This window comes from Physella acuta, unplaced genomic scaffold (genome assembly GCF_028476545.2).
Source record: "Physella acuta isolate Inbredline_101_S28 unplaced genomic scaffold, ASM2847654v3 ptg000745l, whole genome shotgun sequence".
In the NCBI taxonomy this organism is placed as follows: Eukaryota; Metazoa; Mollusca; class Gastropoda; family Physidae; genus Physella; species Physella acuta.
The window spans coordinates 182,846-210,800 of NW_026732263.1; the positions used below are offsets into that span (position 1 = coordinate 182,846).

At 34.2% G+C, this 27,955-nt stretch overlaps 3 protein-coding genes across 8 annotated transcripts; 2 read left to right on the top strand and 1 right to left on the bottom strand.

Moving 5' to 3' along the window:
• Window positions 1-506: 506 nt before the first annotated feature.
• Window positions 507-5,248, top strand: LOC131950215 (cyclin-dependent kinase 20). 6 transcript variants are annotated; one of them, XM_059312283.1, is made up of 11 exons: window positions 507-526; window positions 1,527-1,643; window positions 1,880-1,953; window positions 2,044-2,083; window positions 2,390-2,578; window positions 2,724-2,845; window positions 2,939-3,001; window positions 3,120-3,171; window positions 3,613-3,684; window positions 4,533-4,694; window positions 5,036-5,248. In XM_059312283.1, the coding sequence occupies exons 2-11, from the start codon at window positions 1,569-1,571 to the stop codon at window positions 5,228-5,230; spliced, it is 1,044 nt and encodes a 347-aa protein (XP_059168266.1). In that variant the 5' UTR covers window positions 507-526; window positions 1,527-1,568; the 3' UTR covers window positions 5,231-5,248. The 6 variants fall into 6 exon arrangements, with proteins under 6 accessions (XP_059168266.1, XP_059168263.1, XP_059168267.1 ...); XM_059312280.1 differs by lacking the exon at window positions 507-526 and adding an exon at window positions 564-725; XM_059312284.1 differs by lacking the exon at window positions 507-526 and adding an exon at window positions 580-632.
• A 160-nt stretch (window positions 5,249-5,408) lies between these two features.
• On the bottom strand, window positions 5,409-16,551 carry LOC131950214 (nucleolar protein dao-5). Its single transcript, XM_059312278.1, has 6 exons — window positions 16,414-16,551; window positions 10,987-11,042; window positions 10,324-10,404; window positions 6,805-9,865; window positions 6,598-6,684; window positions 5,409-6,322 (listed from the first exon to the last, which is right to left on the bottom strand). The coding sequence occupies exons 1-6, from the start codon at window positions 16,510-16,512 to the stop codon at window positions 6,161-6,163; spliced, it is 3,546 nt and encodes a 1,181-aa protein (XP_059168261.1). The 5' UTR covers window positions 16,513-16,551; the 3' UTR covers window positions 5,409-6,160.
• Window positions 16,552-19,757: 3,206 nt separating this feature from the next.
• LOC131950217 (uncharacterized) lies at window positions 19,758-27,620 on the top strand. The gene is made up of 5 exons (XM_059312287.1): window positions 19,758-19,776; window positions 23,012-23,615; window positions 24,637-24,830; window positions 25,085-25,313; window positions 25,655-27,620. The coding sequence occupies exons 2-5, from the start codon at window positions 23,033-23,035 to the stop codon at window positions 26,467-26,469; spliced, it is 1,821 nt and encodes a 606-aa protein (XP_059168270.1). The 5' UTR covers window positions 19,758-19,776; window positions 23,012-23,032; the 3' UTR covers window positions 26,470-27,620.
• The last annotated feature ends 335 nt before the right edge of the window (window positions 27,621-27,955 follow it).

Sequence of the window (27,955 nt, forward strand, 5' to 3'; positions counted from 1 at the left end):
AATTATTGAAACGGGGAAACAACCGATAAAATTATTCTTGAATGAAACGTTTGAAACTATTTCCCTTTATTGAAAAAATAAGACGCTTGCTTTTCCGCTAAGCTGAATAATTGATTTTTTAAGTCGAGGTCAAATTAAAGAACACCATTATTAATATATTAAACATTTCACAAGTTACAAGTGCTGCTTATATAGGGAAGGGGTAATGGTTTATTGTTTAATGGTTTGGTAGACTTACGGCTGAATGCAAGCTTAAATAAATAGCGATCCGGTTAACATGCGAGTAATAGGCATTGTTCTTAGTTTAATGACAGAGTTTAACACTAATATGTCTACTCAAGAATTATTGTAGACGAAATGATTCAGAAATATTAGAATATTTCTCGACTTTATACCGACTTAAAATTAAATACGCGGAGCCATAATATTTAACATGTAGATGACTCTTGTAAATGTAATTCATTTTTAACCATCCTCATTGAAAAAATCTGGCTATCGTTGCTGCTGTAAACATTCCGTAGATTTAGTACACTTTCCCTTCATTTGTCCAATGGGCGAATGGCTCTGGGGCTCATTATTTTCAAAGTCTTTTAGATAGAAAAGATATTATAGCAGGATATATCTATTTATTTGTTCGTTACCTAGAAGATTTAGCTCTATAATTTTTAATGTTTTAAAAAGTGCATTATTTTCGTACTATCGGTGATTGATCGATGTCGATGAAGGCATTTTATGATTTTATTATTTTTATTTAATATTTTGTTATAATAATGTTTGTTTGAGTTGAGTAAATGAATCGCAGTGTGATAGACTGATCTGATGGTCAGTTAACTAACAAGTAGTAACAAGTACATTACTACTACTCTATCAATATTTAAATATCATCATATGTCATGTGATTTTATATTATAGACTAATTTTTTATAAAGATTTGATCAATCTTTTGAATACCTAAACACAACCACTACTGAGTCTAACTCACTAACAGAACGAAACCCTGACCAGGACTGAACAAACTGGTGGGCTTGTCGCATAGAGTTAAACAATTACTCACAGCAATATCATTATCAGTGTTTAAAACAATCCCATTTAAATTTTTTAAAAAATAGGTCTAAAAAAAATAGCTGCAAACTATTTAAAAGGATGATTTTAGATACTGATGTCCGATAATAGACTCATATATATCCATAAAATAGGTGTGTTGGGTTGTTAGTAGTATTGTAATCTCGAATAATTTTATGGTTAGAATTTAGGGTTAGGCGTATGGTTGGACTAGGGTTGGGGTTAGCATCGACATTAGCCAGCTATGTGTGTATTTAGTTAACTACCAGTAACCTAGACCTAACAGTAACACCCCTAAAAATTTTACCCATCAAATCATTTCAAATATTTTATTATTTTATACATTTATTTGCCAATTTTCTGAAAGAACATAATTTAATACAGTTAAAACCTTTAAATTAATAGTTAAATACATAGGCCTATCTATTTAAATTAACTGTTTTTTATATCCTTTTTTTTTACAGAAACACATTCAATCGAAGACGTTTTAATAAATATAGTCAATAATGGAGCAATACAACATCTTAGGCAGAATTGGTGAAGGCGCTCATGGCATTGTATTAAAAGCAAAACACATCGAGGTTTGTTTGTTCAGCATTAAAATGATGCTTTTAAATAGTAGTTAATGGCCATGTTGAATAGAACATTTTTACTTTTACTTTGGAAAATATAATTTATGAGCTAAGTTAATTAATCAAGTAATTTATTAAGAAATTAACAAAATAGTAATAATTTTAAAATAGCTACATTCACTACTTACTGATACTAGTAACACATGTTTTAGTCAAAACTAATTGGCTTTTTTAAATATCTCCAGAGTGGTGAAGTTGTTGCACTAAAGAAAGTACCTTTGCGTAACCCCGAGGAAGGCATTCCGAATACTGCTTTAAGGTAAATTACTTTTAATTAATATTTTCAGTATTTTTCTTTTTTAAATATAGGCTGTAGTTACATATTAAATTTTTTTTAAATATATTGCAGAGAAATCAAAGCATTACAGCAGATCGAAAATAACCCTTATGTGAGTTTTATTTATAAATTTTCCTTTTTTATTTAGTTCGATGAGGATTTTCAAAGTTTAAACAGCTGCCTTGTTAAATATCTATATTACACTTATTTTACATCAGTGATGAACTATGCTGTTAAAGTATTATGAAGTAACTAGTAATTACTCATTGTAGTGTTTTATTTCTTAGCACATTTAACAAAATAAGTACTGAATAGGATATTAGTATTTGCACTTGACTGCATTCATTGTTAAAATCATCAGCCAACATTCTGCTTTAAGTCTTGAAGAAAGAATTTCCAAACAATTTTTTGTTTGCAGGTTGTAAGATTGAGGGAAGTTTTTCCACATGGTGCAGTGATTGTGTTTGTGTTTGAATTCATGTTATCTGATCTGTCTGAAGTTATAAGAAAAGTGGAAAAGCCCTTAACTGAAGCCCAAATTAAGTCTTACATGTTGATGCTGCTTAAAGGCATTGCTTTCTGTCATGAAAATAATATTATGCATAGAGTAAGTAATGCATATTTTTGACTGAAGTCTGGAAATAAGTATATATTATTTTAAAAAATGCAAATACTGTTAATTTTTAATTTCATTGTAAATATGTATTTCAATTTTAATATATCTAAAGAGAATTACAACCTTAACTCTTTAGGATCTCAAACCTGCCAATTTACTAATCAGTTCGACTGGGCACTTAAAAATTGCTGACTTTGGATTGGCCAGAGTCTTCCAGAACAAAGGGGAACGTCTATATAGTCATCAGGTCGCTACAAGGTTTGTTATTCTTAAGCCAACAGCCAAATGCATGTTTATTTTATTTTATATCACATCAAAAATACATTCTAAAATATTTCTTTTATTGACTAGGTGGTATAGAGCCCCAGAGCTACTTTATGGTGCTAGAAAATATGATGAGGGTGTCGACTTATGGTAAAAAACAAATATCTTTTTAAATTTACAATTAACAAAAAATTTTTTTTTTAAATCAGATTAGTAAACCTAGTTATTATCATTATTCTAAATTTCTATTCTAACATTTTATGAACAGGGCAATCGGATGCATATTTGGTGAGCTGTTGAACAATTCACCTATTTTTCCAGTGAGTATTGTTTATTATCAACAGTAACACAATGAACTTTGTTGTCAGTGCATGTATAATTAAGTGTGCTTTCAACTACGGCTTAATTTTGATAGATTTAAAACAGTTAATTGTGTTATCTGAAATATAAAACGTATTAAATAATCCTTTATAACAAGCCTTTATTGAATGCACTAGAAAAGAAAACTAAATGAACTTTTCCTTCTTAAGATAAATGCAAAAGCTTTGGTTGCTAAAATGTGTTAAAGGGTTTTCATGGGAAATAACACAATGTAATATCTTAAGAAAAAAAATAGGTTGCTTATTTTTATGTGGAAATCATTGAAAGTGAAAGATTGAATACAATCTCATTGAAAACAGCTTAACTGTCTGTAGTGTTTAACCATTTACAAATGTAGTGATCAGGTGACTTAAAATAGATTTGACTAATCCATTATTCAGGGAGAGACTGATATTGAGCAGCTGTGTTTGGTGATTAGAGTGCTGGGTACTCCCAATGAGAAGACATGGCCTGTAAGTCTTTTTCATGTGTTGTTTTTATCTGTTACTAGCCATCCCGGCCAGACCCTGCACTGGCCTCTGTGAAAAACCTATCTGTAAAGAACATGACTTGTGTGTTTACTAAGCAGTATATACCCGGCATTGCCCTGGTCTAGGAAATATATCACTATTACTTTTCCAATTAAATGTATATATGCAAATGTGGACATTTGAGAAAATAACACATAACCCTAAACCTATCTCTAACTCTAAGCTTAACCCTAACCACAACCAACCACAAACAAAAAACACAGATACAAACATAAACGTAAACATAGAGGACATTTAGAAACAGCTTCTAAACTGTTATTGATCAAAATAATGAGTAAACCTTGTATTCAGTGTATAAAATAAATAAAAGGTAGTATTTAAATTACCTACCAAATTGCACTTTATCAAACAATGCTAATTAGATCATTGTTTTGTTTTTCCAACATAATAAAAACTTTAAAAATATTTTTTTTTTCTGGTTTATGTGTTTTTATCTATCAAGGGAAGTTGGTACAAAGGGACATAATTTGTATAATTTTTCAAACAAAATTTGAATTTTTATAAAGGGTAATACATTTAGTTCAATTTTGTTCTTCGGACATTACTTCAATTAAAATAATTAATTTTGAAAATGATCACAATTTTTTTAAAATTTTACATTTTAGTATTGGCATTCGAGTTTTTTACTACATGCATGTGTTCCACACATAGATACAGAGTCCATTTCATCTTTATATATTAGATAACTGAATTATCAAGAGTATTTAAAAAAGGTCTGATCAGCAAACTAAAAATGTTATTTTTATATCATTTACTTCTTTCAACTAAAGGGGATGTCAAAACTGGATCTTCCTGACTTCCACAAAATTTCATTTCCTGACAATGCTCCCATTCCATTAGAAGAAATTGTCCCAGATGCATCTAAAGATGCACTTGATCTGCTCAAGCAGTTTTTAGTTTATCCAAGTAAACAAAGAATTTCAGCCAATAAGGTATTTAAAATGTTTGTTTTATCACCACAATACCCAACCAAATAGTTTTCAACCTCTTTTCTGGTCTTTTTGTAACTATATTCTGGTCTTGTTCTTTCATTTGGCTGACTCTTCTGTACAATGCATTCTCTTGTTTATTAACTTTTCTTATTTAATTTTAGCTTATCTCACTATTTTATAACCTATTTTTTTTACAATAAAACATCTCTCTACACATCTAATTTGCTTTCATATATCTAAAGCTGCATAGCAAAACCATGAAGGGACACAACTATAAAAAGCTTTGGCTGTTTGAGAAAATAGCAGTTATACTAACTGGTAATTGTACATCCACTTCACAGGCCTTGCTGCATCCCTATTTCTTCACGGAACCCCTACCAGCTCACCATTCTGAACTGCCCATACCCCAAAGGTCAAGTCGAAGAAGTGGGTTGCAATTAAAGCATCAGACCCATGACTATGACATTGATAAACACATTATGGATTCATTGATCGACCCAGATCAGCTGGCACCTCATGTTATTAAAATTAAATAAAGTACTAATTTATCTTCATTATGTATTTTGTTTTTATTTTTAGGATTTTTAATTTGATTGCAGCCAGTAGTTTGCATCCATGTAAAAATCATTTACAATTTAAACTACAATCACTTAAAAGTTTGTTAATAATTGTTCCAGTTACAGTATTACACTAAAATGATAATAAAAACTTCAGTTTAGCTTAAGTCTTTTATTTTTACATTTCTAACATATCAATGTAAAAAATATGTATATGGTGACAGTTAAAACAATGTCTCAACTAAGAAGATGATCTAAATGAGCTGAAGCTAATAATAATGCCACCGTTGTTGTCATTTTCTCAGATACATCAAAACTTCATTACAACAAGCAACACTTAAGAGGCAAGCTTGTGGTTAATTTAGTCCTTAAAGTATTGATAATCCACCATAATTCTACATCAGCTATGAACATGTACAGTGTATATGTCTATAAATGAGCAAAAGAACACTTGTGGGCCAACAAAAACAATTAATACAATTTTATGGAGAAAAATAAAACTAACTTTGTCCTTACATTAAAAATTACATAACATAATATTTGTGGTTGAACATGTGTTCACATTTTAAGCTTAATACTTTGCACCACATAAAAAGCAGAACTTCACCTTTTTATGCATTTTGCAGGTTCTTGTAAAAAAAGATATCTAATTATTTGAAAGAAAGTAATTAGTAATTCACACTGACAGTGTCGGATGTATTAAATGTTGATAAAATAAGTTATCCATTTGTCTAAACTAAATTGATTTTACCAGAAAGGATTCCAATTGGCTTATCAATTATCAAATTAAAGAAACATTTCTATCAAGAACCCTTACAGCTTTTCATAGAAACTCATGCCAGCAGTGTTAATATTGGTAATTCAACTGTCTATAAATATTTTTTATACAAGGAGCTAAAATAAGATTGATCATTCACTGTCATCAAACTTAATGGAATGTACACCAGTGTCTATAGTGCCTCCTCTGTAGCTGCCTCTCTTCTTCTTTGTCTTTTCGTGTTTAAATCCTTTTCCTCGTGTCACTATAAGATCTTTATGAGCCTTCTCACCCCAGGAGCCATGAGCTCCTCTCTAAATAAAAAGGAAATTAAAATAATTTACAGTTGTAGCTAAATAAAACTATTAATAACTGGACAATTGCAATTTGAGAAAAATACAAATGTGTAATCTTGGCGTTTGAGAAGAACGTTTTGAAAAATGATAGTATTTATCTCTACGAGCAGTGTTGTCTTGGATTTGATGTCAACCCAAATTACTAAGTAACAATATTAAACTATGACCATGAAAGATTACTATTTAACTCTTGTAAGTTACATTGACAAAAAAATTACTTAATTCAGCCTTACCTTAGCTTCAAACGAATTATCTAAGAATCGTGGATCAACATAAACTTCTTCAGATTTTACTCGTCTGAATGGCTCACTTGGTGTACGCTGAGGAAATTAAAAAAATAGAATAAGAGCCACTGCTATGGTGTGCATAAAATTTGAAAATGAACTTATTAGTGTTAAATAAAATTATCTATTATCAGCACTTCAAATACAGTGTATTACCTTTCCTTGTGAAGAGGGAGCATCACCAGAAGGTGTCATCCCATTCTGCTTAGGTGTTGTAACATCTGATATTGATGTGTCTTTACTTTTGGATGATTGTTTTGTTTCTCCTGGTGTAGACGAATGAGTGGGTTTAGAACTTTTTAACAAACTTGGAGTTGATACAGAATTATTAGGCCTTTGAATTTCTTTTTCACTGTCAGAGCTGGAGCTAGATTCCCCATTTTCGATGCAGCTTTTACCATTTAATTTTGGTGTCTGTGTGGTATTTTTAGACTTTTGTACCACAGATTTTTCATCCGAACTAGAATCAGAATCACTCTCTGCTTTATTGTTCGATGCTAACACAGATCCTGCATTAACTTTAGGTGTAACAGTAACAGTTCGTTTTTCATCATCAGAGCTAGATGAATCTGAATCACTATCAGACGTTTCCTCTTTCTTAGAACGCTTTGTCTCAGCTGCTATTGGTTTAGGTAGTGCTGCAATAATTGGTTTGGCTGGTGTTTTCTTAGCGGCAGCTTCATCATCAGAGCTGGAGTCGCTGTCAGATGATGACTCTTTCTTTGCCTTGGCAGCCGCAACAGCTGGTTTGGCAGCTGGTTTAGCTGCAGGTACTGGTGGTTTAGCTGGTGTTTTCTTAGTGGCAGCTTCATCATCAGAGCTGGAGTCACTGTCAGTTGATGACTCTTTCTTTGCCTTGGCAGCCGCAACAGCTGGTTTGGCTGCAGCTACTGCTGGTTTGGCTGGTGTTTTCTTGGCGGCAGCTTCATCATCAGAGCTGGAGTCACTGTCAGATGATGACTCTTTCTTTGCCTTGGCAGCCGCAACAGCTGGTTTAGCTGCAGCTACTGCTGGTTTAGCTGGTGTTTTCTTAGCGGCAGCTTCATCATCAGAGCTGGAGTCACTGTCAGATGATGACTCTTTCTTTGCCTTGGCAGCCGCAACAGCTGGTTTAGCTGCAGCTACTGCTGGTTTAGCTGGTGTTTTCTTAGCGGCAGCTTCATCATCAGAGCTGGAGTCACTGTCAGATGATGACTCTTTCTTTGCCTTGGCAGCCGCAACAGCTGGTTTGGCTGCAGCTACTGCTGGTTTGGCTGCAGCTACTGCTGGTTTGGCTGCAGCTACTGCTGGTTTGGCTGGTGTTTTCTTAGCGGCAGCTTCATCATCAGAGCTGGAGTCACTGTCAGATGATGACTCTTTCTTTGCCTTGGTAGCCGCAACAGCTGGTTTCGCAGCTGGTTTAGCTGCAGCTACTGCTGGTTTAGCTGGTGTTTTCTTAGCGGCAGCTTCATCATCAGAGCTGGAGTCACTGTCAGATGATGACTCTTTCTTTGCCTTGGTAGCCGCAACAGCTGGTTTCGCAGCTGGTTTAGCTGCAGCTACTGCTGGTTTAGCTGGTGTTTTCTTAGCGGCAGCTTCATCATCAGAGCTGGAGTCACTGTCAGATGATGACTCTTTCTTTGCCTTGGCAGCCGCAACAGCTGGTTTGGCTGCAGCTACTGCTGGTTTAGCTGGTGTTTTCTTAGCGGCAGCTTCATCATCAGAGCTGGAGTCACTGTCAGATGATGACTCTTTCTTTGCCTTGGCAGCCGCAACAGCTGGTTTGGCAGCTGGTTTGGCTGCAGCTACTGCTGGTTTGGCTGGTGTTTTCTTAGCGGCAGCTTCATCATCAGAGCTGGAGTCACTGTCAGATGATGACTCTTTCTTTGCCTTGGCAGCCGCAACAGCTGGTTTGGCTGCAGCTACTGCTGGTTTAGCTGGTGTTTTCTTAGCGGCAGCTTCATCATCAGAGCTGGAGTCACTGTCAGATGATGACTCTTTCTTTGCCTTGGCAGCCGCAACAGCTGGTTTAGCTGCAGCTACTGCTGGTTTAGCTGGTGTTTTCTTAGCGGCAGCTTCATCATCAGAGCTGGAGTCACTGTCAGATGATGACTCTTTCTTTGCCTTGGCAGCCGCAACAGATGGTTTAGCTGCAGCTACTGCTGGTTTAGCTGGTGTTTTCTTAGCGGCAGCTTCATCATCAGAGCTGGAGTCACTGTCAGATGATGACTCTTTCTTTGTCTTGGCAGCCGCAACAGCTGGTTTGGCTGCAGCTACTGCTGGTTTGGCTGGTGTTTTCTTAGCGGCAGCTTCATCATCAGAGCTGGAGTCACTGTCAGATGATGACTCTTTCTTTGCCTTGGCAGCTGCAACAGCTGGTTTAGCTGCAGCTACTGCTGGTTTAGCTGGTGTTTTCTTAGCGGCAGCTTCATCATCAGAGCTGGAGTCACTGTCAGATGATGACTCTTTCTTTGCCTTGGCAGCCGCAACAGCTGGTTTCACAGCTGGTTTAGCTGCAGCTACTGCTGGTTTAGCTGGTGTTTTCTTAGCGGCAGCTTCATCATCAGAGCTGGAGTCACTGTCAGATGATGACTCTTTCTTTGCCTTGGCAGCCGCAATAGCTGGTTTGGCTGCAGCTACTGCTGGTTTAGCTGGTGTTTTCTTAGCGGCAGCTTCATCATCAGAGCTGGAGTCACTGTCAGATGATGACTCTTTCTTTGCCTTGGCAGCCGCAACAGCTGGTTTGGCAGCTGGTTTGGCTGCAGCTACTGCTGGTTTGGCTGGTGTTTTCTTAGCGGCAGCTTCATCATCAGAGCTGGAGTCACTGTCAGATGATGACTCTTTCTTTGCCTTGGCAGCCGCAACAGCTGGTTTGGCTGCAGCTACTGCTGGTTTAGCTGGTGTTTTCTTAGCGGCAGCTTCATCATCAGAGCTGGAGTCACTGTCAGATGATGACTCCTTCCCTGTTTTAGATACAACAGCTTTCTTTGCAACTGCCGTCTTGGGTTTTGGTGACAGCTTTTTCTTGGGTTCTTCATCCGAACTTGATGACTCTGAGTCACTATCTGAAGAATCTGCCGTCTTTTTACTTACTCTAACATTTGAACCTGCCTTTGGTGTAACTACAGGATCAGAAGGTTTGGCAATCTTTTTTGGAGGCGAGGAAATCTTTTTATCATTTTCACTATCACTACTGTCAGAACTGCTTGAGCTGCTTTCTTTTGATCGCTTTTGGCCACTGAAACAATAAGTGGGTTTTTTTAAAATTACCTATACACTACTAAGGTTTCTAGTCCTACTAAAACTGCTATGAAATAACAGCAAATATAGTTTAAAAATACGCTAATTTCAAAAATATAACAATAAATTTAGTAATTTCAGTTTAGATTATGAATTTAGAAGATAAAAAAAGAAAAAAAAGTCAATCTAGTTTACATCACAAACTTTTCTGAAGGGAGGACTATTCTTCAAAAAAATACTTAAAATTTCTTTTAATATTATTTTAGTCAGTTAAACATGAACTTGCACCAATAGCAAGTCGCAGAATGAATCCTTCAGCTCAGTTTAAATACATGAGAAATTAACAAAAAAAACAAACTGAATTTTGAAATGGACCTAACAGCAAATTGATTGGTGTATGGTGGTCAGATTACACCGGTCAGAATCTTTGTTGGAACATTCTTTGAAAAATCATACCTGCTTTGAGTTTTTGCTTTTTTTGCTTCTGCTAAACCCTCATTAATTGAACTGTGCCTTCTCTTTCTTCCTGATGGCGATCTATTCAAACAATGTAAAATAATTATTATATTAATTATAAAAATTAAGTTAGTAAATAATCTTGAATTTCATTCAAGTTCCTACTACTCCTGTCAAGATAACATTTTCTTAAGATTATAAATCACCTTAATAAAAAAAATAAAAACTACCGTTTGCGACAGTTTCTGCAATCTAGTTCTATACACAGAGTAATGATTCCAACAACGCGTTTCTAATCATGTATTTTTTCTACATGTAGCTTTTCCTAAAATGAAGCTATTTAAATGTGAACAATAACAGCAGTGTGCCTGGTGCAGTTTGATTGTTAAATCAAGTAACACCCCTGACTCCATGGGCAAGATGCCTAATCAACAAAATTAGGTGCTAAGTTAAGCGCTGGGGAACTCTGGGCACCAAATCGCACACCTCCCCAGCTCTCATCAACCTCACAAAGCTTTATGGCAATCAGATGAAAGATGTATTCATAAAAGACATACTTTCATATATATATATATATATATATATATATATATATATATATATATATATATATATATATATACATACACACATATATACAGAGATAAGGATAAAAAAACTTACTGAAGCCAGTCTGTATAAATTTCATTTAAGCTGGGCTCATCTTTAGAAGGTGGAAGCTAAAAACAAATACAGCAATTATTAAATACAGGTCTACCTATAATTTAAAACAACTTTCTGCAATTTCAATGCTTAGACTTAGAAGAAACGCTACCCCCCCCCCCCCCCCCCCCCCCCCTCCCAATGCAATTTATTTAAATTAACACGGCATAAAGGGGGTAAAGAAGAGTTCAAAATTTTATTTTACTAATGCAAGAATTTTCAAAAACTAAAAGTAATGCAAATTTATCCTAACAAATAAGATTAGTATTTCTCGCTAACAACAATATAGCGTCCACACAGGATGCATAACTTCTGACGCTTTTTTCTTTAACTTCTTAGAATTACTTTTAAAAATATTTACCACGAGCAAATTGGTGGGTATATCACGTTATAAAAACGAACTATGGGTGGCAGGGCTACATATGCCAGAAAAACATTTCAAAATTTTCTTATTAAAAAAGGGAGGCTAAATTTAAAAGTTGGTTTCAATAAAAATAATAGAACTTTATAAAATATCAATTTCCAGACTACAAAATTGATTTCCTTAGTGAAGCATTATTAGGTTTATCAGTCTATGAAAAAATAAATCAAATATTGTCAGCTGTCTTTTTATAAGACTGACCAAGAAAATGATAACCAAATAAAAAAAAAACCATATGACCACTATTTGGTGATCACTAGTGAGGAACTCTGGTGGTCATGTTTAAATTGAAAATTTAGTAAATTTTAGATTAAGCAAGAATATCTACATTGGATGATAAGGGGTCATCCTTTTGTGGACGCATATGGACTTGTATAAGGAAAAAAAGAAAAAAGTGGATTTTTGTGGAGGGGGTGGTGTTTCCAAAATCCCCCAAAAAATTGTGGACGTCATAAATGGATGACCCCTAAGAATAAGAAGTGGGATACAAGATTTGCCATAGACTATTTCTAAAAATGGTATAATATTAATAAATATCGTGAACTACAATCTAGGCTTAAATAATAGCTTTAATCCTAACTTTTTAAGACCCTAACAACACTCCAAGCGGTCAACAGGCCAGCTTGCCATGCTGCAACGATGCTCCCAGCGTCCAATAAAATTTTATTTATTCAATTAAACATTTTCAGCAAAGTTTTATCACAAATCTGCCATTTTTCATTGTATTTACTTCTTGTAGTTTTCTTGTTCTGTTGATTTAGTATTTTATAGAATTTTTTGTAAAACCACTTGCAATCCTGCATTTTTTAACATTGTGGAACGCTGTTGCTGTTCAGTTGCAGCTTCTAAAAGTTTACGTCATCATGTTATAAAATTAACTAAAATTAAAGTACTTAGGCCTATGCAAATTCTAATCCGATCCACATTTGTGAAAGAAAAATGGGACGTACTTTCGTTTTCTTTAAATAACAACTCATGAAAAGTAGGCCTAATTCTTATTAATAATTTTTCAAACAAACTTATTTTTTTTCAAAATGACAAACCCGGAAGCGTTGAACCGAACGGCCTACCTAATAGTTCAAGAAAGTCCACTACATGCAATTTTGAGGGGGGTTGTAGGCTGAGGTGTGACATCATTTTAGTAGCGAGGCTCACTAACTTGAAAGCGTCTCTGGTTGCTAACAACAACATGGCGTCCTAAACCGGACGCTTAGTTTCGGACATTTTTCTTGTCTGCCCAAGTGACTTTCTAGGAATTCATTTTTAAAATGTTTACCTCGTGAAAAATGGCGGTTTTTTCACATAATGTAAACAAACTATAAATGGCAGTGCTAAATATGCCAGAGAAACGCTATAAATTGCTTTGGATAATGAAGACCGAAGCTCAAAAAGTGGTGCCGACAAACATTCGTAGATCTTTTTAAATATTAGCTACTACGATGTAGATCGGAAACCGAAAGTACATCAATATTAGATTTAGCAGTCTGTGTAAAAATAAATCGAATATTACATGCGCTAATTTTTAAAAAAATTCTCCAAAATGGTCACCACCAAAAGTAAAATTCCATAACCCACGTGACCGCTATTGGGCGGGAGACGTTTGCCTAGGTGGCTCTATCGACTCTTTACTACGTTTGTGTTGTTATTTATGTTGACAATCGTTAAGTGAATATTTTCCAATTTTAATTTTTACATTGCTGGACAAATTAATTAAGTATTTCAATCTGAACATGGGAAGATAGGAATTAGTTGGTATTTCTGTAAAAGCCCGTAAACCGGTGATCTCGTGGTGAAACGCGATCTCGATACGTCTAGTAAAGTCTAGGTGCTAAATTATTTACTTGATTTTATTATTACTAATTACGACTTGATCGAATTATAGTTAATATTATTTTCATTTGCTTTCATTTTTTATATAGACTAATTGATTATTATGATTTAGATCCAGAAGGACTAGGCTAATAAATTATAATAATCATATTAGAGGACAGCCTGCATAAACAAAAAGTTTGCATTCTTAGATCTAGATCTAGTTGACACAGTACTTGGACTTGCGCACACGCTCGCGTGGCGAAAGAACGCAAGCGGGCTCGTGACGAATTTGCATAATTTTTCACTCACAAGTGATCAACGTTAATGTGATAGGCGTAGCCTAACAATCTTTAAATAGATCTAGACACCAGCTCTAGATACAAATTTAAGTATTAAAACTCCGCCTGGATATGTCTAGCTTCGGACGGGCGATGTTTCTCTCGTTGAGAAAACAACGCGAGCTAGCCGTCACTACGCACAGCCTATGAGTGGCGATGTTTGGAATGCATTTCTCGCTCACATGTGATGAAATTTAATGCAACGACAGTTTTAAAAATAAAAACAGATATTTTATGATGTCTATATAGATCTACTTTTTTTAAATATTTAAAACTCAGTCTGGACAAAGCTTCCATGCTGGATAAGGGAGGAGGGTTAGATTCCGCCGTTAACTCAATCTATTATTATTAGGCCTAATTGTCCTAATTAAACATTCCTATTTACACTGATTAATCAAGACTGAATAAAAGTGAAAATGAATACCTTTAAAAAGTTTAGACCTATATATTTTTAAACATTTATACGTGATTATTTTTGGTTCATTCATTTGGCGTTTACTAGAAATACAGTAAATAGATTACATAACCAAGTTACGAGTATCCTTTCGATTTCGTTTTATTGCAGCATACCTCCACTTCCCCCTCCCCACACATGATCCTTATGAACCTCCTTGGTCGTTTTCAGGTCAACTTTAGGAACCAGATCTTTGACTGGTTGTCATGGAAAAATCTTTCACAGCTAAGCTGTATGGCACCAATAATTAAAATTAGGGATTTTGGTAAAAAAACACTAATCATCATATAAAAATAAAAATTACATATTCTTGTAGAGCTCAACTATATGAAAACAAAACAAAAAAGATTTTCTGTCTAGCTCAAATAGTTTTTTTTTAGCGAATTTTTTTGTGAGGGGTGGAATGCCCTTGCTTTTGCATTGCCCAATTGTGACAAGTCATGGTATACCTGAATAAATTGAGCATAGTTATTTTACTTGCAGTTGTATTTTGTTCATATTTGCAGAGTTGAGCTAGAATGATATATAGAACTTGTATATGCTGTTGAAATAAATAAAAATAATACAGAAGTATATTTTTGTGTTGGCTTCCTTCCATAACCCCAAAAAAAACTGTGCTGCGCAAATATGAACATGTTTCTAAAGCAATGTTTTACAGTGAATGAAAGAACTACAAAGTTAGCAATCTAAAGTAAATGACTTGAACACTGAAATGTGCATATAACTGCATATAACTGCCCCATTATTTTGGGCAGGTGAAGTAGAGTCCATCTTTAAGACATTTTGTTATAAAACTGTGCTGCGCAAATATAAAAAAGTTTCTAAAGCAATGCTTTATATAAATACAGTGAATGAAAGAACTACATAGTTAGCAATCTAAAGTAAATGACTTGAACACTGTAATGTGCATATAATTGCCTTATTATTTTGGGCAGGTGAAGTAGAGTCTATCTTTAAGCCATTTTGTTAAAAGTGAACTGAAGTTATCTGATCAATGTTTTTATGTGTGTATTGTGTATGAATTCTGATTTTCAGCATATAAATATAACTAAGTAAGGGTAAGTACTGTAAGTAGAACTTGAATACTTAAAATTACAGTTAGCACATAGCTAGTGTAGTGTATTCTAGCAACAGACAGGTAACCTATGTCTGACTCAGCAAAATTTTACTTCAAGCAAAACTAGAACCAGAGTTGAAAAAATGAAAGACAGGTAGATCTATATTAAAATATGTTTAAAACAACAAGTAGGAGATTTGTTTGTACATTACATAAGAATACTGTTGTTAGTGTATCAAAACTAAAAGCCGGCAGATCGGGATGAAGAAATATATTAATATAACATTGGAGTCAATGGGGGCAACGTGACCTACTTACGGTGACTACTTTCAAATGAGTATTTACTAATGTCAAAGTCAAAATATCCAAAAATAAATATCATTTCTATAAAAATGGGATGTATCTGCTCTGGAAACTTTCATTATCTAAATGGAAACTTTTCAAAAATCGCGTTTTTAAAGCATTTGAAGTTAACCTTTATACCGCGGTAAGACCAAAGCAGAGACAGCATGCAATCAGATCGCTAAGCCATCAAAACAACTGGAAAACCATTCTACTTTTCATTTAACATTAGGAAATGACCTTTTAAACTTAATTAATTACCATAAATTAAAAACTTATTAGTATGCAAAACTAAATCTCGTGCGCCCGGTATCAGAAAGTAATGGGAGATTTCGGGTCATGTTTTTACCGCGATCTCGGCCGATACCGACAAGCCTATTAAAATCATGTATTTTAGTTCATAATGAGCTAAAATCATCAAATGTAGTGCCTGGTTAGTTAGAGAAATATCTCTAGCTTTTATTGGTATTGGTTAAAAAAATAAATAATTAAAATTAAGATTTAGTGAGCCTCGCTAATTTTAGGATTTTAGGGGGGGGGGTTTGGCTTTTTGTGATGATATGTGTCAATGGTGTCAATATGTGACAGAGGGGAGGGGGGGTTAAATTTAAAAAAACAGCGCTGTCATTTATGGATGACCCCCCCCCCCCCTCCCAATAGCCGCCGGGCTATTACACAGCCACTTCCAAACTGAAAACTATGTATCATATTGAACCTAGATCTAATATTATAGATTCTAGTAATAGAAGCAATGGTAATAGAATCACAGCACGTTAAATAATTTTGAAAAAGCTGCCACACGTGGCTAAAATGTAAATAGCAGTTTAAAATAAAAAGCGGCTGCTGTAGGTTTTTACCAGAGCTCGTGTTACGGAGGTGTGGATTTTAAAAAAAAAAAAAAAAAGTAATAATTAAATCTACTAGATCTATCTATTGATTAGGTAATCAAGAGAACCATTCTTACAATTCCAGTTTCCTTTTTAAATTCGTGTGCTACTTTGGGGGAAACAGTTGATAAAAAATTATAGACCGCGGAGAACAGAGGTTTCGTAGAATCACCCATGTTGTCACAACAGAACTAAAATTGCAAAAGCATGGTAGATCTCAGATTGCCAGTTTTTAATTTATGCTAAAACTCTGCGTTAAACCTTCAGTAAATACAAAACACAGTAGGCTGGTATAGTATAACTACTTTTATTATATTAAAACAATGTTGCATAAATTAAAATATTCGGTTTTAAAACGATTGATGGACTTTTAATTTTTTTCTACTTTTGTTTTAATTTAACTCAAAATGTCACTATTGCCCTGTCCAAAATTATTAAGACATCCATTTAAACTCTAACTACAGAAAAATAACTTAATACATAATAACATAGAATCTATAGGCCTAAAGATTCTTTATTTTTTTAAATAAAAAGTTACGACATTTTTGTTTTAATGTAGGTTTATTGATTTCTAATTTAATGTATGGACATCTGCATGGACTAGATTCGACCGACCCCTATCTTATGCTCCAATCTACGGTCATCAACCTTTGTCAGACGCCTTAAACCCCCCTCCCACACACACACACACTTTCCATAGAAGACATAAATGTAAAGATAAAAAAAAATTCTATTTAGTTGGGTTTTTTTTTCTCAAAGATTCATAATCAATGACGGATTGCTGTCAGATATTTTGTCTGGTATCATTTGCCCTGATATATTTTGTCCGTGAGATCATTTATCATTGAGATAATTTGTACTGATATCTTTTGTCCTGAGATCATTTGTCCGTGAAATATTTTGTCTGAGATCATGTGTTCTGTCACCGTTTTGGGTGAATATCTTGCAACAACAATCTACATATTTTTTTAAAAATACTTTACAATTTACATGTGATGAAGCGCTACTTTTTCTTTAAAAGAAAAGAATGCGTGTTTGTAATCGAGGGGAAGGGGTAAGAAGTAAGGGTGTTTTATAACATGAAAAATTTGGTCACTGCTATAGGGGTGGGGCACAACTGTTACATTTTGTGTTAAATAATGTAAGATCCCTATCATGAAATAGAGCACAATCAGCGGTTTCAAATAGGCCATCCATAATTGGATGCAAAACTGAATCGGCATGGGCAATAGCTGTGACTCGAGTGTCGGAAGATCCAATTTGAAGAATGATGCCGGTTTGTTCAAACGAGAATTACCGATTGAACATTAGGCTATATTAGAAGTGGGGAGGACGCATAGATGAAGAGAAATCCATTCCACGACGAGTTCAACACAATGTGGACCATCAAAGTAGTATAAAGACTAGTTTACCAAAACGTGTACGAATTCATGTTAATGGGTTCGTCCATCACAAGTGGCGTAGATAGGTGAGGGCGGGTGGGGTGGCTACCCCGGGCGCCGATCCTAGGAGGAACAAACCGTATTGGTTTGAAGCGAAATCATTTAATACATAGAGAAGAAGAGTTTTTACGCATTCCACTGTCAATTGTTACAGTTTCGAAAATGGTTAAAACAGTTGGTTAAAACAGGTTTTATTTCACCAATGTGGTTTTATTTCACCAAACGGTAAAAAATATGAGATCCTGCGATCTTCTTCTTCTTCTTCTTTGTTCTTAATTTTTAGTGTTGGAAGGGATCGAGCCTTATCTGCCAGAGGGTTGAACTCGAGACTTTTTCGAATTTATTAACTCGACCACGCCTCCATCACATACGTGTCAGTCAACTAATTATGTGCCAATGAGGTCATTGACCATAGCCTTTGTTCAACCAACGACAAACTACAAGGCAGTGCAGTTGTTTGATTTTGGAGTTGTCTCTCCTAGAAGAGTTGCTGCCCCCAGCTAACGAGCCTCATCTGCCCGAGGGTTCGAACTCGGGACTTTTCGATTTAGCAACCATGAGCTTTACCGACTCGACCACGCCGACCCCGATCCTGAGATAATTCTGGCCAGAATTTCTTCCAGGCATCTGGAAAACGTCTACTGCCCCCCCCCCCCTGAACGAATTAAAATGTATATAGAAAATATTTTCACCAGTGTCCCCCCTCCTCGGAAATTTTATTCCTCTTCCGAAAATTTCAAGTTGGGAAGAAACACTGATTTTGGCCTGGACAATGGTTTACTATTTTCTAATGTTAAAGAGATACAACATAAATAAAAATTGTACCAAACTACTTGCTTGCACTACAAAAACAGCTATCTTTCTAGCTTAAATTAAAATGACGCATTACGCTAAATTATAATTCGGCCAAAAATCTAAACTTAAGGCTAACGCGAATGTTTGGGAATAAATTGTACATATTCATATGTGTTAATGGTGGTGTTATACGGTCATTTGGTTTCTTACTTTCTCTTATATGAAGCATAGAGTAAGTATTGTAAGCATGCAAAAAATCGAAATCGTTTTACACCTCTCTGAGTCGGAAAATTCTCAATTTTGTCCGTATGTCTGTGTATACAATGAGTGTCTTTCAATGAACACGATAACTTGAGTACCGTTACAGCTAGGCTGATGAAAATTTCATGTATAATTATTACACCAAATTTGTAGTTCTGTTAAACTTTTAAGGGATTTTCGGTAACCGGAAGAGGAATTTATTATACTTTCGTTTTTTTTTTCAAAAGCCTATAACTTTAGTACAGTTTCTGATAAATGAAATTTCACATAAGGCATATAAGTAAAAGATTTAATTCACTTTTTTTTCTGTCAAATTTTGAGTAATTTCCGGTGACCGGAAGTAGTACTTTACGTTATTTCCGATTTCTCAAAAAACACATAAGAATTTATAAAGTTCCGCACCGTTATGCACACATTGTTTGCCGTTCACGTGGTGCGCAATTCTTTTTTCTACGAGATTTTATTCTACTAAAAAAAAGTTTAAGTAAATAAAAATGGATTAAAATTATGTCTATCCCAAGTTGCCATCCCCCGTAACGTTATTTAAGAATATTCGAGAAAGTTTAGGGGAGACTACTCCCGTTTTATTTATATTTGGAGAGTGAAAGGAAATGAATAATGGTTATGTCGGGTTGTTAGATGACCAAAACTTCTAGAAGAACACAAAGGTGTGCACATTGGCAATCATGTTTTGCCAATGCCAAACATCTTCAATCACATCTTCAATCATATTTTAAGGAATATGCATGCATATCATACCGTTTTTATTCATTAGACCTGGTTAAGCCGAAATATTGTCGCTTTTTAAAGTTAAAAAAAAAGCCTAAGCTAAATTACTAAAATTAGTTTGATTTTTTAAAATAATTTTGCAGAGCCTATGACAAAAATATTATAGGCCAATAAGTCAATACTTTATCTGGCATTGAGACTGTAAAACAAGGCGTATGTTTTGCCACATTATTGTTATTATTATTAATATTATAGACTAGGATATTGCATTTCATTAGATTTCCTTAGTAAAAAGTAACTAAAATCCCAAAAAAAGAGTTATTGAATCCAGTAACATTACTTATCATTACTAACATAGCCACTAAACTTTAAAGTAATAAATGAAGCTTTATTCTAATTTGAAAATTCAGGCATTGAGGCTAGATTTTATTTTAAATTTTAGTTTTTAGTAGGCCCTAATTTTAATTTTAAGTAATTTAGTTAGGCCTAGTATTTTCATTTTTTAGTAGATCTATCATTTTATCTTTATAATTATATTATAGCTAGGCCTATAGGAATATTAATAAATGGTAATCTATGGTTTTGAGTACGTAAAATCGCCCGCGGCTATTAATGTACGAAAACATTACCTCATTGTCAAGGCTTTAGTAATAAAACAGATAGACTATTAGTACTGTCTTTAACTTGTAGTTTTTCTCACTAAATCTAGAATTTACACAATTATCAATTTAAACATGACCACTGAATAATAGACATCCATATTTAATCCATTAGGCACTAACTTTGGAGTTTTTAGTTTGTTTTAAACTAAATTACTTAATTTAATATTTATTGTCAATCACTGCCATGTCCAACACATCTCTCCATGACAACTCTTCTTAAGCTTGAAGCTAAAGAAAACCACAAATCAAGTTAGACTTTTTAAGTGGCCATGCACAAGAGTTCCTTACTAGTGATCACCAAATAGTGGTCACGTGGTTTTTTTTTTCAAAAAAAATTTGGTTGTCATTTTTCCGGCTGGTCTTATAAAAAAACGGTTGACTATATTTGATTTATTTTTTCATAGACTGATAAAAGTAATAATGCTTTAGTATGGAAATCAATTTTGTAATATGGAAATCGATATTTAAAAAGTTCTAGTATTTTTGATGAAACTTTTAAATTTAGCCTTCATTCTCCAACGCAAATTTTAAAATGCTTTTCTGGCATATATAGCCCTGCCACCTATAGCTTGTTGTTATAACGTGAAAGTCCCGCCATTTTGCGTGTGGTAAACATTTTAAAAACTAATTAGTAGAAGGTCTCTGGAATTTGGCCGAAAAATCGTCGGAAGTCAAGCGTCCGGTCCGGGCGCCATATTGTTGTTAGCAACCGGCCACGCCTCCGGGTTAGCGAGAAATACTATTAACTTGTGAGGTAACTAATACTATCTGTTTTATTACTAATTACATTAACCTCACTGCAGCTACCATTTGTTTTTTTTGTCAAGGCTTTAAAAGAAGTGTATTGCGATATGTTTGTGTCAAATATTATAGATAAATGAATAGGCCTAATAAACCTAAATCAATGGCTAAATATATAAATATAGGCCAGAAGTTAACTTTAAACAGCAGTGTCTGCGAGCAAGATTTGCTATATATATAAACAGCAGCCATTTGTAAAATAGAGTGGCTTCCCCCTGAATCTCGCGCTATAAGTTTATAAAAATAAAACTTAAACTAGATGGCTGCTATAGTAAATGAGCATGGTTGCATCTGGTGGAAACATCGCTAGTCTTCATTTATTACTGAAAAGTTTTAATTCAATTGTTTAAAAACACGTACATAAATGAAACATGAAAACATTTTTGTATTTTAAAAAACATAAATCCTCCTTAAAATGTGAAATAAGTATTAAAATTTAAGGAGTCACCTGTTTTTCACATTAACCTCACTGCAGCTACCATTTGTTTTTTTTGTCAAGGCTTTAAAAGAAGTGTATTGCGATATGTTTGTGTCAAATATTATAGATAAATGAATAGGCCTAATAAACCTAAATCAGTGGCTAAATATATAAATATAGGCCAGAAGTTAACTTTAAACAGCAGTGTCTGCGAGCAAGATTTGCTATATATATAAACAGCAGCCATTTGTAAAATAGAGTGGCTTCCCCCTGAATCTCGCGCTATAAGTTTATAAAAATAAAACTTAAACTAGATGGCTGCTATAGTAAATGAGCATGGTTGCATCTGGTGGAAACATTGCTAGTCTTCATTTATTACTGAAAAGTTTTAATTCAATTGTTTAAAAACACGTACATAAATGAAACATGAAAACATTTTTGTATTTTAAAAAACATAAATCCTCCTCAAAATGTGAAATAAGTATTAAAATTTAAGGAGTCACCTGTTTTTCACATTACAAGTCGCGGGCGATTTTACGTACCTAAAACGATAGATTACCTAATAAACTATAGGCCTAATTACAAATTAGTAATTTAATAATTTTTAGACAGGCCTACATGTAGTAAATATTGCATAGGACAAAAATTAGTTAAAACTCCATTTTAGCGTATTTAATCGCCGCTTCACGTTCACCTCCAGTTGAGCGTATTTTATTATAAACAGTGTTTAAAACAACTGAAAGACACAAAAACGTAAGGAAAACGCTAGGCCTTATTTATTTGTTTTTTGTTTTAGTTTTCTGATAATTTACTTTTGTCAAAACTTAGGCTAAGAAGAAAAATCCAAATTTGAAACATTAATTTTTACTCTTGAAAAATGTTAGTGTCAGTTAAAATTTCATGGCAATCAGTAAAGTATGAAACTCATAATTGCAAAGAAGTTTATATTGTTACAAGTATCACCCACACTACGCATACTCTAAACTTATATGAACTCACAATCACCCAAAAACTGATGTCACCATAATTTCAAATAGCTAGGCCTATGACTATGACTTATGATTAAAGTGAATGTGAACTCACGGTGAACCTTGACCATGTAGGGATTTTTCCCCCGCTGACAAGAAAATGCGAGCCGTCGTCCATCACCGCTATTAAATTGGAACTGTAGGCCTAATGCTTATTTATATTTTTATACCTGTTCTAATTAAAACACACATTATTTAAAAAAAAAATTAAGTAGATCTAGATCTAATATTAGTGTTTTCTTAAATATTTTGTGTGTTTCGTTTGTGTTTATAATCAAGTACGTTCAACCTTAGGTGAACTTGAAGCGGCGAATAAAATACGTTAAAATGGAGTTTTACCCAAAAAAAAGTGTTTTATTTTTATCTTTATTAATCTTTAATTTTTTTAGTCATTTAGTCATAGTGTGAAGGTAGAAAATTATATTAAAAAATCTGTTTTCTTCCTTAATTAGGCGCCATGCCACTATAATACTTACCGCTATAGCCCTAATTATTAATTTTTGTTAAGCCTAAAATTCTGAAATGTTATTGTTTAACAGATTTTATCTGCATGATTTACAATGGATCCAGATGATAAACCAGATTTGTCCCAGTTGAACACTTTACCCCAGATTCCATTAACTGCTCAAGTCATTTTAGAGTCGGAAAGTAACGAAAGCAAACCTGTCTTGTTACCTGAGTGTGCACTGACTGTTTCTCAAGAGTCGTCCATAAGGTTATATGTAGAAAGTCTTGATGGAAGTGTCACTGATGACGATTTTATAGAGATGTCAGCAAGAGATAAAGTGAACAGAGGAACATTAACAGAAAGAGAGGAACCTAAATCATCAAAATGCAAATACTGTGTCTTAAGACTGTCGAAGCTACGAAGACTTGAAAAACTTACTTTTAAAAAAATTGAGAATACATTAGAATCTGTATTACCTCAGGCATCTCCTAAACAGTCAGCTATAAGTAAAAAGGAAAGGGGATGTCAAACTTCAGCATCTTTATTTGAAAAAGCTGAAATGACTCAGCGTGAGCTACGTAGTTTAGCCATGATTCTTCGCTTTAGAAATGGGAAGCCCCTGAGAACAGAAACATACTGTAAATGTGTGCATCAAAGAAGAGAGAGGGAGTGTAGGTGTGGAGAGGAAGAAAGCTGTGAGTTACTTTTCTTATGATTCTATTAAAAAGCTGTATTTAGTTTAAAATGTACCAGCAACTGAATTTGAAGAACATAAAGTATGTAAATACTCATCATAAAGTTATTTTGAATACATTAACACATCATAATCTTCTCTCGTTCTTGCTCAAGAAGAAGCAGAGTAAATCTGTTTCAAAGACCTTGGCATACAAGGGGATAGTAATTAGTATGGTCAGCACTATACCCAGCTGGCTTTGTTTCCTTAACATGAGTCAGGAACCCATCAGAACTGGGTGGACTCTGCCTCTAGGCCACGTCATCCCTGGTATAAATGGTGAACGGAAAAAAGTCACAGAAAGAAAAAACTCAGAAAAAGTCACTGTTTTTGCAAGGAAATTTAAGGGAAAAAGTAAAAAAAAAAAGTCAATGACAGCCTTCGTACAGTGTCTGCTTTCTGTTTTGATACTTTGCTTTGTTATGTAATGACCGTAATAAATATGGGCAAACAGGTGGTTGATCTATTGTTGCATTGAGTTGAGGGCAGCAATTCACATTAACTACACCTTTATGCCATTTTGAGCTAATTTAAAGTTAGTATTTAACAAACACAATGAAAAAAGACAAGGTTGGAACATTATATTAAATTCTATTAAATTTTATATGTATAAATGAATTAACACGTAAATAGCTCACACTAAATATTTACGTGTTATAAATATCACCTTTACAACCTACGCACATTTCATTACATTTAATTAATCATAAGTTGATTTGCACTTTTTGAATATTTAATACATAAAAGTATTAACAAATTCCATGCAAATATACATTTGATTGTGACTTTTTTCCTGTGACTTTTTTCCTACAATTGGTATAAACTTAGACTTCTTGGTTTAACTTGGTATTGAAACCTTGTTGCAAGCGACAAACACATTTGAGTATCACTACTTACAAATTTCTTTAATTAAAAAAAAGTGTAGCAAGTTTTGATTACAGCTTGTAGATTTCACCTTGTTTTATCCACATTCATGGCATCAGACTTTGACTGGGTCTGGGATCAAAATGCAAACAACTGTGGCCAGGCTACTACCTTACAAGAGCAAGGCCGTCAAGTCATCTTTCATAAAGATTACAGCTGTGGTACTTCAGGAGTTCGTGGGCAGCAAGCAATGGAAAAAGATCAGTATTTTTGGGAGATTAAAATGACCACACCTGTCTATGGCACTGATATGGTAAAGATTATTACTTACTGATCGCTTAATTTTACTTTATTTTCAATTAGTCTTTTTTTGTCATAATGTTGATCCAAGTTTTTATTTTGAGCTGTTAATATAATTACATATTTTCCTATTTTACTTTATTTAAGTAAAGTTCTCTTTTCTAACCTGACGGTCCATGGGGTAAGAGAAGTAGAGTTCACCTGCTTCTGTGACTTAAGCATATACAAGGCTTGTTTAAATTGTATGAATTGTCCAACAACTTTCAGATGGTTGGTGTAGGCACTGAAAATGTAGACCTCAACGGGTTTCACAACATGTTCTGTAGTCTGCTGGGCCTAGATTTGGAAAGCTGGGGGATTTCTTACGATGGGAGAATCCAGCACAATGGTCGCAAGTCAGAATACTGCAGCAAATTTGGTCAGGGAGCAATCATAGGAGCCCACTTGGATATGTGGCATGGGACACTTGCCTTTTTTAAAAACAGGCAGTGCTTAGGTATTGTACAATTGTTTTTGTCAGTATATAGAGGGACAGAGTAGTTTTAAAAGCCTTGCTACTTTTCATGCCTCCATTAATAAATGTAATTAACAGTGCTTAGGTATTGTACATTTATATGGACATGGTGGGTTTGAGTGCACAGAACACATTTTCCAAATTACAACTGATAAACATAGCCACTATTTTTTAACAACCAAGCTTTTGTAAACCAGCCCAAGGACTTGATATATTTTAATCCTGAAAAGCTTATTAAGTCAAAAATCTTACTTAACAGTAAACATATTCTTGCCCACTTTTATGCTTTAAAAAAAAATAATGCCTGCTTTGAACTGTTACAGGTGTTGCCTTTAGAAACCTGAGAGGTCGTGTCCTGTACCCTATGGCCTGCTCCACAGCAGCCAGAAGTGGCATGAGGATCATCTCCTCAAGGTCGTTCCCAACTTCCCTCCAGTTCTTCTGCTGCCAGAAGCTCAGGAAGTTCGTGCCCTCACACCTGAGTGTGCTTGATGCCCTAGCCATGCCCCCTGGGCTCCGTGCCTTCCTGGCCAACAATATGACCTGGCTGCTTGATGTGCCACACCCTGCTGCCCACCCATCCAAGCCGGGGTATGTTTGTCAGATATGCATGCCTTTGAAGAGTGTCTTTGAAGGCTGCACCGATGATGAAGATGACAGCAGTGACGATGACAGAATCAATCATATACAAGATATCTTAAACTTTGGTGAGTCAGACGAAGAGTCAGATGATGAAAATGACAAAGTGGGGCTATTGTCAGGATATCGTAATATGACCGGATTACTTTTGACGCCTCGTCGCAACCATTGGTTAAGACCAGTGACATCAAACTCGGCTGGCTCAGCTAGGTCCCCTGCCGCACAAAGCCAGACTCAGAGCCAGACTTCATCCGGCCCATCCACATCAGACACAGATAGGTCCACTGTCATGCGACGGACTTTGTGTGGTGCCAAGAAATTTAAGCTGGATGGTGCACAGCTCTCTGAAGGTGAAAAGCTCAGTAGTGATGGTGAGAATGAAGAGGAAGGGGAGACAACACAGGTTAATGTCAATATTCCTGAAGGAGAAGATATGGAAAGTGAGGACTCTGCTCCTACAGTGAAAAGAAAACTCGGAAAGAGAAAACATAATGAGTGATTTATATTTCCCTGTGCTGCCTATTATATAAATGCCTTTTGTTTGAAAATGTGATACCTATTCTATACACAATATTTAAACAACTTCCTTTCAATTTTGGCTTTTGTTAAGACTTTTGTCCTTTTTTTTTGTTGAATTTTTAAAAATCTTGTTTCTAAACAGTATTTTGACTTTTTGGTTTATTCAAATTCTATCATTATTGTTGTTCATGTTTGGTGGTATTTGTTTGGTATAACAAACCAACAAATCAGCACTTACTTATAGCGTCCTCAAAAAACTTTACTTTATTGCCTGTATTAGTTATTTTATCCTTTAAGCACCATTAAATGAATGTCATGTTTATGTTTCCAAATGGATGTAATGTTTAAGTTTCCAGATTCATTGATATGTTTTGCTGTTTTGACATTCTACTTCTAATTTTTTTAAAATCAGTTTTGAATGGCAGCAAAATGAATATTTAAACATGTGTAGGCCCACTTGTGGCTTTATTTATTCTCTATAAAAAGTATAATTTTTTTTTTTGCTTGATGTAGCAAACATAAATCAGCATCTATTTACAGCATCCTCAAAAATCTGTCCTTTATTGCCTGTATTGGTCGTAATTTTTAAATCACCATCATAAGGATGTCATGTTTAAGTTTGTAAATGTATTGACATATTTAATTTTTATTTTGACATTCTAATAAAATTTATTTCAATCCGTGAGTTTTGATAGGCAACAAAGTTATCATGTGTAGGCCCACTTCAGGCTATAATTATTTTTTTATTTTTGTAGCAGCAATTCAGTAATAGAAACAAATACTTAAATGTTAAATAATACTTGAGAATTTTGAAAGATCAAGGGTTTTTATTGCATCTGTGAAAGATATTTTGTAATACGATGAATACGGACAATTTTTGCCATGTTAAATAATATTTTTTAATTATTCTGAAATCCTTTTAAAAAACAGTTTTTACTTTTTCATTTGTTAATCTTTGCCTTTGTAAACTCTATTTTATAAACACAGTCATTTTAATTTTGTGGAAGTGTCAATAAATTATGGGCTAAAAGGAACTTCTTTCCATTATTTAGAAAATTCTTTTTAATGCTAACTTTAATGCAACTTTAATTAAATGCAAAAATTATACATATTTAGATGGTTTCAAAAACTAAAATTTTTAGCACTAGTCTTTTTGATATTATAGAATACTCAGTTCCGGATGTTTGATTGTTTTATTTATTGTTTAATTTTGATAAATGTTGAATTAAATAACTGTGCTATCGGGATGGGTTTTTTTGTGTGTGTGTATACAATATATATAAATATAAATAGTGTGCCTACTTATTTTGTAACTAAAAGCTTTAGTAAAACATGCTGAAACTTGATTGTTTTTCATCTATGCTATCGTCAAGTGATAAAGCATTTAATAGCAGCAAATAGCACCATCATTCAGAAAAATTGATAGCTCATTCACACTTGCAAATTAATTTAACTTTCAACTTGTT

What these genes read in the sequence shown, in the direction of transcription:
- LOC131950215 (XM_059312283.1), top strand. Translation starts at nt 1,569, where the DNA reads ATGGAGCAATACAACATCTTAGGCAGAATTGGTGAAGGCGCTCATGGC. An exon ending in AAAATAATATTATGCATAGA is followed by an intron (nt 2,579 to 2,723) that starts GTAAGTAATGCA and finishes TTAACTCTTTAG; the next exon opens with GATCTCAAACCTGCCAATTT. An exon ending in CCAATGAGAAGACATGGCCT is followed by an intron (nt 3,685 to 4,532) that starts GTAAGTCTTTTT and finishes TTTCAACTAAAG; the next exon opens with GGGATGTCAAAACTGGATCT.
- LOC131950217 (XM_059312287.1), top strand. Translation starts at nt 23,033, where the DNA reads ATGGATCCAGATGATAAACCAGATTTGTCCCAGTTGAACACTTTACCC. An exon ending in CTGTCTATGGCACTGATATG is followed by an intron (nt 24,831 to 25,084) that starts GTAAAGATTATT and finishes AACAACTTTCAG; the next exon opens with ATGGTTGGTGTAGGCACTGA. An exon ending in TAAAAACAGGCAGTGCTTAG is followed by an intron (nt 25,314 to 25,654) that starts GTATTGTACAAT and finishes GAACTGTTACAG; the next exon opens with GTGTTGCCTTTAGAAACCTG.
- LOC131950214 (XM_059312278.1), bottom strand. Translation starts at nt 16,512, where the DNA reads ATGGGTGATTCTACGAAACCTCTGTTCTCCGCGGTCTATAATTTTTTA. An exon ending in CTCCCTCTTCACAAGGAAAG is followed by an intron (nt 6,685 to 6,804) that starts GTAATACACTGT and finishes TAATTTCCTCAG; the next exon opens with CGTACACCAAGTGAGCCATT. An exon ending in ATAATTCGTTTGAAGCTAAG is followed by an intron (nt 6,323 to 6,597) that starts GTAAGGCTGAAT and finishes CTTTTTATTTAG; the next exon opens with AGAGGAGCTCATGGCTCCTG.